General features: G+C 51.3%; 2 protein-coding genes and 1 pseudogene across 2 annotated transcripts in view; 1 reads left to right on the top strand and 2 right to left on the bottom strand.

Annotated features, from left to right (window-relative positions):
- Ggt5 (gamma-glutamyltransferase 5) overlaps positions 1 to 4,566 on the bottom strand; it is a 26,420-nt gene extending 21,854 nt beyond the window's left edge. Inside the window, exon 1 of the mRNA XM_013014408.1 lies at positions 4,055 to 4,566. Coding sequence (XP_012869862.1) covers positions 4,055 to 4,227 — 173 coding nt within the window. The 5' untranslated portion in view covers positions 4,228 to 4,566. The remainder of the gene's footprint in view (positions 1 to 4,054) is intronic.
- Positions 1,028 to 3,166, top strand: LOC105984137 (annotated as a pseudogene).
- A 2,688-nt stretch (positions 4,567 to 7,254) lies between the features above and the next one.
- The window catches only part of Ggt1 (gamma-glutamyltransferase 1), a 26,008-nt gene continuing 21,895 nt past the window's right edge, over positions 7,255 to 11,367 (bottom strand). Inside the window, exons 10-14 of the mRNA XM_013014246.1 lie at positions 9,046 to 9,406; positions 8,703 to 8,830; positions 8,495 to 8,607; positions 8,306 to 8,419; positions 7,255 to 7,563 (exon numbers count right to left, since the gene is read on the bottom strand). Of these exons, the coding sequence (XP_012869700.1) occupies positions 7,417 to 7,563; positions 8,306 to 8,419; positions 8,495 to 8,607; positions 8,703 to 8,830; positions 9,046 to 9,406 (863 nt within the window). The 3' untranslated portion in view covers positions 7,255 to 7,416. The remainder of the gene's footprint in view (positions 7,564 to 8,305; positions 8,420 to 8,494; positions 8,608 to 8,702; positions 8,831 to 9,045; positions 9,407 to 11,367) is intronic.

The following is an 11,367-nucleotide window of genomic DNA, read 5'->3' as shown; positions in this document are numbered from 1 at the left end:
GACTCTTCAGCACCACATAAGCAAAAAGAAAAAAGCCGAAAGTGGCACTGTGGCTCAAGTGGTAGAGCGCTAGCCTTGAGCTGAAGAGCTGAGGGACAGCTCCCAGGCCCAGAGTTCAGGCCCCACGACCGGACCCCCCCCCAAAAAAAAAGGAGTCTCATGGACTTTCCTGCCCAGTCTGGCTTTGAACCTTGATCCTCAGATCTCAACCTCCTGAGTAGCTAGGATAATAGGCGTGAGCCACCGGTGCCTGGCTTCATTTTTTTTAATAATTTTTTTATTGTGAAAATGCTGTATAGAGGGGTTACAATCACATGAGCAAGGTAATGATTACTTTTTTTTTTTTTGTCGGTCGTGGGGCCTGAACTCTGAGCCTGGGCGCTGTCCCTCAGCTCTTCAGCTCAAGGCGAGCGCTCTACCACTTGAGCCACAGCACCACTTCCATGAGTACATTTCTTATCAAGCATTGTTGCTTCCTCCTTTGTTTTTCCCCTACCATCCCTTCCCGCCCATCTCCACAACTAATGGAGAAGCAAGCCCATCTACTAGAAGAGCAGAATCTCTGAGAAGCCACAGCAGATGAAGCTCACAATATGGAAAAGATCCCCCTAGCCTTGAAACTCCAGAAGTCCTCTTAGAAGATGAACCTTCATTGGGTGCCAGTGGCATTTTGTTGTTGTTGTTGTTGTTGGCCATGGATCTTGAACTTTGGGCCTGGGAGATTTTCAGCTCTTCAAGTCAAGGATAATGCTCTACCACTTGAGCCACATCTGCTTATGTGGTGCTGAGGAATTGAACCCAGGGCCTCATGCATGCAAGGCAAGCGCTCTATCACTGAGCCACCTTCCCAGCCCAGGCCAGTGGCTTTCTAGTTACTCAGAAAGCAGAGACCTGAGGATCAAGGCTCAAAGCCAGCCCGAGTAGAAAAGTCTGTAAGACATTCATCTCCAATTAACCTCCAAGAAGCCAGAAGTGGAGGTGTGGCTCGAGTGGTAGAGCACCAGCCTTGAGTACAATACAAAAAAAGATGAACGAGCAGAAGCGCGTGTCAGTCCCGCAGATCTGTGTCTTGCTTCAACAGTGTTTGGACGGAACAGACCCGGGGACTCCTCTTTTCCACCACCAACTGCCTCTCCACTCACCACCTCTGACCCTGATCTTCTCGCCCGTTGCTTGCTTCCAAGACCAACCAACACCGTGTTTTTCTGTGGTTAGCTCTATATCGATGACCAGCCATCACCTCCCAGATTGGTCAGAATTACTCCAGTGAGGTTGGAGACTGCCATCAACCGCCTGGTCAACTTGCATCTGTGGGCCTCCTACACCTACCTGTCTCTGGGCTACTATTTTGATCGTGACCATGTGGCTCTGGAGGGCGTGGGTGCCCAGCGCCTCCTGAAGATGCAGAACCAGGATGTGCAGAAACCTTCTCAGGATGAGTGGGGTAAAACCGTGGAAGCCATGGAAGCTGCCCTGGCCCTGGAGAAGAACCTGAACCAAGCCATTGTGGATCTTCATACCTTGGGTTCTGCTCACACAGACCCCCATCTCTTCCTAGAGAACCACTTCCTGGATGAAGAGGTGAAGCTCATCAAGAAGATGGGCGATCACTTAACCAACCTTCGCAGGCTGGGAGTGTCCCCTCAGGCCCAGTGGGGCGAGCCTCACCCTCAAACAGGACTAGAAAACTCCAGAGTCCAGCAGCCTTTGAGGGGCCATCTCTGCCTCGCCAGACATCAGGGTTTCTGCCCGAGCTTCTGCCTCTAGCCATTGGGAAACTTCTTAACTAACCATCATGGAGCCCTTCCCAAGCCTTGGACCAAATGTAAAGAACGCTCATCCAGGGACTCAGGCTGCAGCAGACCGCCCTGGGAGGAAAATGTGGTGGCGAGAGATGGGGACAGCAGGAAGGAAGGAACATGGACTTGTTGGAGGCAACAAGGTCAAGGCCCCTATGGGAAAGATGTTGGCCAGTAGCCAGGCACCTTCCTGAGGCCCCTCAGTCTAGCCAGGGTCACCTGATCTAGGAGACTCCAAGTGGCTGTTGGAGCTTCCTCCTACTTGTGGCTTCTTAAAACAGGAACAGGAAGCAGAAAGTTGTTTGACAAAACATTGAAGAGAAACCACACCCTTTCACATCACCTACAAACAGTGCTAGAATTCCAACAGTGTGCGAGTAGATCAAAGCAGAGACTACTCCCCACCCTCAAACTGGCCTCATGCACAAAGCAGACCCCAGACAGGCTTAAGGAAACCCATCAAGTACCCCATCTGCTCAGAGATTTAGTGGCAGCAGACCCATTCCTAGAGTCCCATTCCTATCATCCTTGAAGATTGAAATCTGAGGATCATGGTTCAAAACCAACCCAGTAAGGAAAGCTCATGAGACTCATCTCTCCAATTAACCACCAAAAAAAGCTGGGAATGAAGCTGTGGCTCAACTGGTAGGTGCCAACCTTGAGCAAGAAAGCTACAGGGGGCTGGGAAGGTGGCTCATTGGTAGAGCGCTTACCTTGCATGCATGAGGCCCTGGGTTCGAATCCTCAGCACCACATAAACAAAAAGAAAAAAGCTGGAAGTGGCACTGTGGCTCAAGTGGTAGAGCGCTAGCCTTGAGCTGAAGAGCTGAGGGACAGCGCCCAGGCTCTGAGTTCAGGCCCCACAACCAGACCCCCCCCCCAAAAAAAGAAAAAAAAGAAAGCTACAAAAGCTAAGGGATAGTGGCTAGGCCCTGAGTACAAGCCCCAGTACTGGTGTGTGTGTGTGTGTGTATGTGTGTGTATGTGTGCACCAACACACACACACACACACACATTTTGAGATGAAGCAGCTGCCTGCCCATCCCTGAGTAGCCATTCACAGCCATTTCCATCCTAAAAGTATGCACAAGTACAAGTTAGAAGAGACAGAGATCTCAGAAGACCAGCTCAGCAGCAAGTGGAAGAAGGAAGGGTGGAATGATGGGAAAGGGAAGGGAGGAATGAATGAATGAAAAGGTGGACAAATGAATAAACAGCAAAAGAACACATGTCTTGAAACCAGGAAGAAGGGGACAGAAGTCCTCTCTGCCCAGCTTTGCCTGAGCAGAATGGGCCAGGGTCTGCCACACTCTTTTGTTACAGAACCCACCCTTGGGTTTACAAACCACCTCAAGTCTTCACCGTAGCCTGTAAAGCTGATATTCTGGGAAGTAGACCAAGTTGGTTAGCAGAATGTTTCTGGGGACCCAGTGAGAATTGGGGGTCCAGAAGGAGCTTTCTGCCGTGTTTCACTCTAGTGAGAGATATTTTTTGTTTTGTTTTGTTTTTTGTGGGTCGTGGGGCTTGAACTCTGGGCTTGGGTGCTGTCCCTCAGCTCTTCAGCTCAAGGCGAGCGCTCTACCACTTGAGCCAGAGTGCCAATTCCTAGTGAGAGATTTTTCACAGGCTGGGTTTCCTGGAAGAAGGTGAGGAAATGGCAGCTATGGCCTGCCAAACAGCAGTCACAGGTCCAGGCCCTGTGACATGGGGGAAAGTCCATGAAGGAAGTGGCATTAGCAGGGGGATTGAAGGGAAATGGAACCTGGGCAGTACTGTGTGCACCCAGCAGGCCAGCACCCATACACAGATCCCCTGAACCCCCTGGGAAAAGCCCCCAGCCTTGGCCAACTAACCTTGCTGACAGATCCATTACAGGTCATCAGAGTTAGGCTGGCCAGAACAGGGATATGGCTACAGAGCCCTTTTAGAGTTTCTATGTCCAACCTTGGTTGTACAAGTGGATCTCTTGAGCCCTCGATCTAGGGATGGACTCAAAACACTGCCCGTGCAACATTGCCATTGCCCCCATGGGGTTTCCGTATCTGCTCTGTGGACTTACCTGCCACCCATCCTGTGCAAGGTCCTGGGGCTGCCTCCTTGCTGATGATGCTAGAGCTCAAATCCACACGGCCCTTCTTCCATGAGCCAGCATATACCCTCCTGTGCCTTTCCCCACACACTCGCCACAGGCACACAGTCTCCAAGAGAAGCCAGCAGCCAAGGGCCACCAGTTCCCCCCCCCCCCCAACTCTTACCGTCCAATGTCCGAGCAGACTTTGGAGTCAGCAGCTACAGCGGCATGGGCAAAGGCTTGGGGGCCACAGGAAGGAGAATGGTGAGAGAGAACCACAGCCAGCACAACAATGGCCAGCCCCAGCCCCAGCCCCAGCAAGACCAGGCTGACGATGGCCCTGTGGCACTGAGCCATGGCTGCTGGCCTGGGAGGAGAAGGGGAGGCAGGTAGGCAGGTAGGCCAGAGGTTGGACAGACAGACAGGCAGATAAATGGACAAGAAGCTGCACAGGTAGACTCACTGATGAGTGAACAGATGGAAAAATCGATGGAGGCAGAAACAGATAGATTGACATCTAAGCCAGACAGCTGGACAGAGAGGAAGGTTCGATGGACATTAGTGCAGAGATGGACTTAAAAGAAAGGAGGTCAGACAGACAGATGGATTGACAGACAAACAGCAGGCAGACAAGCAGATGGATTTATAGACAGACAGATGGATATCAGCAGCCCCTGCCCTCCTCAAGTGCATGCTGCAAAGAGATCTGCCCACAAGCTTGAACTTCTAGTTTTTAGCCCCAGCCTGGTGGGGCAGCAGGCCAGGCAAGGCGTCTATTGGGGGAAGTTTTTTTTCCTTGCAATGTGGCTGGGGTTAACTCTTTCACTACCAGTTGGTCCTCTGGCCCTCCTGTCCACCCCATGGCACCAGGGGCAAGGGGCTTGCATGTAAGGCTCCCAAGGACCCTTGTACCATTGCCCTGGTTCCCAGAAACACAGAGAAGGCTAAATTGGGAGTGACCCACCCTTTCCTGGATCAGGCCCTGAGAGCCAAAACCCCCTCCCATCCCAGGGCGGAACTCCACTCTCAGATGAGCAGCAGCTCAGCCTTGTCATTCATATGGCCCAGAAGAGAAGCTGAAGGAGGATCCAAGGTAGAGTCCTGTAGCTTATCTCAGCCACAACCTGGTTCAGAGCCCAGCATGCTGCCGCTGCCCTTAGAGGGGGCAGGATGCAGACAGGCCACGTGTCTAATCGGTGGCATCCAGTGCCACTGGACCATCCTACCCCCTGAGACCTGCTGACTTGAAGATACACTCTTGAACTTCTTGGGGAGCAATGCTACCCTATTTGGGTTCCCAAGCCTCCTCTCCTCACTCAGGCTCTCCCTGCTGGTTCCCTGTGACCATCAGTCTCAGGGTTATTCCTGCACTGGCCCCATGTCTCCTCCCTGGGGACGCTGCCTTGTGTATTGCTGGAGCGAGCAAGCTTGATGAGATGTAGGGCCCAAGGACAATAGCTTAGAAACAGTTGCCACAGCCCTACACTGCCTTCCTTTCTACCACAGCACTGACCTTTGCAGGCCATACATGGAGTCATAGCCCACCTCCTGGGTTAGCCAAGAAATGAGACCCAGAGCTAGAGAGTGTCTGCCCAGATTACACTGGGCCCTCCTTGCCAGATTCCCTGGTCAGTCTGAGTCAGAGACTGTTTCCCATAAGCCTGTTGTCATAGTTGTCTTAAGTAGGCTGGTGCTGTCCCCCAGGCTGCAGTGGCGTTGGCCAATCAGGAATGAAAGTGCATCCCACCCGCTCACCACAGTCCTCAGAGGACAAAAACAGCCAGGGCTAGGGGGTGGGGACATCTCTGTAGTTATTCTGATCAGGCAGAGGCCAGGGTACAGAGACAGTATGGGCAAAGGCCCTGGGGGAAAGATTTGTGTCATGCTGGGATTTCTGCCAGAGGCTAGGCTGGGTGATTCAGCTCAGAAGATCCTGAATGTCCTAATCTAGGAAGTGACAGAGTTGAAGATGGGATGAAAAGAGAGATATTCAGCTCCCCCATCCCTGAACTTGTCTGGGACTAAGCCCCATGAGGCCTGGGGAACCTGGATTCATCCACCAGCATGTTGGAGCAGTGAGTCCTTTTTCCCATCTTCCGCTCTCTCATAGCTGTGAGATCTAAAACAGATCTCAAATGGGGCCATGGCCTTTCCTTTTATTTTTTACTTTTTTATTTTTATGTTTTTTTGGGTCCGGTCATGGGGCCTGAACTCTGGGCCTGGGTGCTGTCCCTCAGCTCTTCAGCTCAAGGCTAGCTCTCTACCACTTGAGCCACAGCACCACTTCTGGCTTTTTTCTTTTTACTTATGTGGTGCTGAGGAATTGAACCCAGGGCCTCAGGCATGCAAGGTAAGCACTCTACCACTTTCCTTTTAGACTAAAGATTCAGGAGTGACTGCCACACCCCACTACCCAGCCTCTGTCTCTTTCCCAGAGAACCCAGTAGGCTTTAGTGTTAGACCCTGGATGAAGCCTGAAGACCCAACTCCCATTTCCTGTTGGAAAGAAATCAGGTTTCCCAGCTTGCCAACCCCTTCCACCAGCCTGTGTTCCTTAGGGCCCTCTACTTGTCACTTGCCAGAGGTCAGTCAAACTGTGACCTCATCCCAAACCTCCACCAATCACCACCAGCCTCAGGGATTACAGTGTTGGGAAAGGGTTATTAGATTAGAGAGGAAGGTTGTCACACACCCCCTCCCCCCCCCCCCCCCCCAGATAAGGGGCCTCAGTGTTTTTCTAGACCCACCCCTCTGGGCTCTTTCTCCGTAGGAGAGCTGCAGATCTTCTCCAGTTTACTAGCTTGCTGTTGGGGTAATTGGACTCCTCCCCTTAGGGCTGCTGAAAGCCTGGCTTCACATTGAGTTTGTGTTCGGCGGCTCACATTGAGTTTGTGTTCGGCGGCGAGTGATCCCTGGGCGTGTCTCTTACCAAGAAGCTTTGCTTCAGCCTCTCGCCCAATCTTCACTCCTCAGATTTCAGTTTCACCCTTACTTCTAGGGCAGGGGGGAGCTCAGAAACTAGTTATCCTAAGGAGGTTCTGCTAGTGGCCATCTTCCCCAGCAATACCGGGGCTGGGGCTCCCCCTGGTGGGAGATACTCAGAAGTGCTATCCAGATCAAATGTCTGGTCCTGGAGCTCATAGTGAGGAAGGATAGAGCTTAATAATGGCCTGCCTGTCTCATCCTCCACCCTTCAACTTACCCACATACTTTGCTCTCCCCCCCCAGTCTCATCCTCCACCCTTCAACTTACCCACATACTTTGCTCTCCCCCTACTAAAATGTTAAGGATAACTCCAGCACTCACAGTGCAAAGATCTCTAGTTTCCAGTTTTCCATTCTTCCCCAACCAGAGAATTCCATTTCATACACAAGACACTCAGGCCCAAGGAGTGGGGAGCCTGCCACTCAGGCTTCCCAGAGCCCAGCACTGCAGTCTCCATTTATTTTATGTTGTTCTGCCACTCTCAGAAAGAGCATGTCCTCCAAAGTCCCTGTCGCGATTCTTGTCCCTAGGTTTCTGATCAGTCTTGTTCATCCAAGCATTCAATAGCCAGCTGGCTCTCCACCTTTCCTGGAATCTGAGGCGGCTGCCCAGCCACTAGCTGTTCGGACAATGGCCTGGACCACAGCGATAAAGGTAGAAGTGACCTCGATATGGTGGTGCCGGGCCTTCAGGGCTTCAACCACAGCCTAGGGAAGGAGACAGGGGAAAAGGAGGCCTCAGCAGGGCCATAGAGATGGTCTGAACCACTCTGTGGATTAGAGGCCTTACAAAGCCAGATGGTTTCTAGGTACCTGTAATTCTAGTTACTTGGGGGACTGAGATGTGATGGAGGTTTGAAGCAAGTCTGGGTAGAAAGTCTGTGGAACTAGCCGGGCGCTGGTGGCTCACGCCTGTCATCCTAGCTACTCAGGAGGCTGAGATCTGAGGATCGCGGTTCAAAGCCAGCCCGGGCAGGAGAGACTGTGAGACTCCTATCTCCAATAAACGAGCAGAAAACCGGAAGTGGCTCAAGTGGTAGAGTGCTCACCTTGAGCTGAAGAGCTGAGGGACAGCACCCAGGCCCAGAGTTCAAGCCCCACGGCCGACAAAAAAAGAAAGTCTGTGGAACTTACCTCCAATTAACCACCCAAAAGCTGGAAGTGGAGCTGTGGCTCAAGTGGTAGAGTGCCAGCCTTGAGCAAATAGACTAAAGGACAGCACCTAGTTTCTGAGCTCAAGCCCCAGTGCACGCGCGCACACACACACACACACACACACACACACACACACACAAAGCCAGATGTGCTTGGTGGGTGGAAAGAGCAAAGTGGGAGTACTCAGGTTTATGAGTCCATAAGGGGCTCCATTATGTCCATCAGAAATAACCCTCCAGCACAGAAGGCCTTAAAAGCCCACACCATGTCTCAGTTTCCCCACCGCACAGCCTACCTGATCAATGTGTTTTTCCACAGTTGTGGTGTTGGGCAAAAGCTGATTGTGCAGCCGGGGCTCCTCCACTGCCCGCTTCACATCATAGCCGAACCACAGGTTGTAAATGATAGCCTGGGAGTAGGAAATGGTGAGGGACTCCGTGTGGCCCAGGGGCAGGGGGAGGGAGGACAGGTAGGGGACACATACCAGTGCAGTGGATGTGGTGATCTGTGTACCCCCAGAGGCTCCCACCACCATCTGGACTTTCCCATCCGGACCCACAATAATGGATGGACACATGGATGATAATGGCTGCTTCCCTATGGTCCATAGAGTGAACAGAGATGCCAGTCAGCTCCTTGCTCAGGATGCCAGCCCCTGCCAACACAAACTCCCCGGGACCCTTATCCTGCACCTGGTCTGATGAAATTGGCTGGTGATGGGAACACTCCAAATTGATTCATGAAGTTAGGCGAGCTAAAGTCATCCATCTCATCATTGAACAGGATGCCACTGACCCGGGAAAGGATCCTAGAGCCGAAGCTGCAAGGGGAAGTGGGTAGATAGCTGTGAGCAACCAGCCTGGCCCTGCCCGGTCCCTCCTCCCCATCCACCCCAGCCAAGCCCACTCCCTGTGAGGCCAAGCTACCAAGGTGGGACCTATTACCCACCATAAAAGTGGGAATCCTTTCATGGGATGAAGGTAGCCTCTAGCCCACCACCTCTAACCCTGTACCAACTGGCCCCACAGCCCTTACTAGAGATTGATGGTGCTGGTGGTGGACACAGCACTGCCATCCTCTGAGACCACCGACAAGTGGCTGGTGCCCCCATCATCCGGATTGTAGAATTCAGGCTCATAGTACGAAGCCACGTGAGTGGTGTTGTCAGTGATGCGAGCTTGGAGCTGGGCAGCGAAGAACTCAGAGCTCATGTTGCGAATGACCTGCCGAGACCCCAGAGCTGGCCTAAGGAGGTGGAAAGGGAGCGCGGAGAGGGGGCACAGGGTTGTCCGAGCAGGTCCCAAGAATCCCCTGACCATGGGTCTGATCACAATCCTCTTGCATCCTAAAACTTCGGGGGCTTTCCAGGACACAGACGGGAAAGCAGACTCAGCACCTCACACAGTGGCTTGTATGACCCCATCTCTTGGTTGCATTCCAACCATTATGAATGTCTGTTGTCTGCCCCCTCAGGCCTTTAGACTCTCACCTCTCAGTGATTCATTCATGCAATTATTTACAGAGCTTGTGTTGCATGCCCAGAGATGAGAAATTGGAAGGGAACAGGCAGGGTAAGTTCTAGTAATAGGAAGGCAGAGAAAATGAAAGAGAAGAATGAGGCAGTGTGGTTAGGGAGGGCTTCTTTAGAACAGATAGCTGAAAAGAGTCCAGTAGGAGGCCTAAAGGGCAAATACAAAGGCCCTGGGGCAGGATGAACAGGGCGATGTTTCCAGTAGTGACTGAGATGAAGGGAGAGAAAATGTGAAGATGCTGGCTAGTGTTCATTATTTCTGTAAGGGTTTCTTACCTCCTCTAAGGACTGACAAGCATGGGGTAGAGGAGTAAACATGCTGGGGAGCATTTTCTCAGGGTCCCTGGTGGTCGTGTAGGGAGTAAAGAGCAGGCTATGGAGAACCAGGTGACATGCAGATGGCTCATCTCATGCCAGGAGCTGGTGACTCACACCTGTAATTCTACTTAGGAGGCTGTGATCTGAGGGTCAGGATTTGGAGACAGCTGGGGAAGGACAGTCTATGAGACCCTTTTATCTCCAACTAATCACCAAAAAGCTGGAAGTGGAGCTGTAGTTCAAGAGGTAAAGCATCAGCCTTGAGCTAAAAAAAAACCAAAAAACAACTAAAGGATAGCCTTCAGGCTTTAAATTCATGGTGTGTGTGAGTTCATACACACACACACACACACACACACACACACACACAAATGAGATGGCTCATCCAGCTGGAAGAAAAATAATAATAGAGGATGCCCTTGCAACTTTAAGCCCAGAATAGCTGTTCACTGGGTAGTAAACACTGCAGATAAGGGACAGTCAGGAGACTGATCTTGAGCATAGGCCCATTAGACACTTTAGAGCATGGCTCAGGTAGATGGGCTCATGAGCATGATGTGCATGTATGGAATTCACCTATGGGGCTGATAGAAGCAATACATCTAGCCCCAAAGTGGTGGCAAAGGAAGACAGAGAGAAAAGATGGAAAGAGGGATGAAGGGCCCCAGGAGACCTAACAAAGAAAATGCCAGAGGCTTTGTAGATGCCCCATGTATAGACTCAGAAATCCAGGGAAAGCTGAATTTGCTCATAGGAGCACAACACCAGGATATGGGCTATGCTGACAGTTGTCTAGGTTTTGGAACTTAAAAAGCAATAGCTAAAGGACTGGTAATGTGGCTTAGTGGTAGAGTGCTTGCCTAGCATGCATGAAGCCCTGGGTCCAATTCCTCATTACCATATACACAGAAAAAGCTGGAAATGGCGTTGTGACTCAAGTGGTAGAGTGCTAGCCTTGAGCAAAAAGAAGCTCAGGGACAGTGCCCAGGACCTGAGCTCAAGCCCCAGGACTGGCTATATATATCCAACAGGGTCTTTGGTAAGTTAAAAGACCAGAAAAAATGTATGGTTAATCTCAGTTATCAACCTGATTGGGCTGAGAGCTGCCTAAATTAATAAAGCACACTAATCTGGGCATGTCTGTGAGGGCATTTCCAGAGGCTGTTGGATTGTGATGTCATCTAATCCAGGGGTTCGATGCATGCATGGATTCAAAATTTGAATGGACTCTTGGAGTTGGTGGAACTGTGGAAGGCAGAGCCTAGTTGGAGAAAACGGGCCGCAGGGATGGTGCCATTAAAGGACATTTTTGTGCATATGTGACAGTACTGGGGCTTGAATCAAGGCTTGGGTGTTATCTCTTAGCATTTTTGCTCAAGGCTAGTGCTCTACCATTTGAACCACAGCTCCACTTCTCACTTTTTTGCTGGTAAGAGATAAATCTCATGGACTGTCTTGTTTTTTTTTTCTTTTTTTTTTGGGGGGGGCGGGATCTGGTCGTGGGGACT

The sequence above is a fragment of the Dipodomys ordii genome, unplaced genomic scaffold (genome assembly GCF_000151885.1).
Source record: "Dipodomys ordii isolate 6190 unplaced genomic scaffold, Dord_2.0 Scaffold23, whole genome shotgun sequence".
Taxonomy (NCBI): domain Eukaryota; kingdom Metazoa; phylum Chordata; class Mammalia; order Rodentia; family Heteromyidae; genus Dipodomys; species Dipodomys ordii.
Note: the sequence above shows the minus strand (reverse complement) of the source record. Positions and strands in the feature narration are given on the sequence as shown.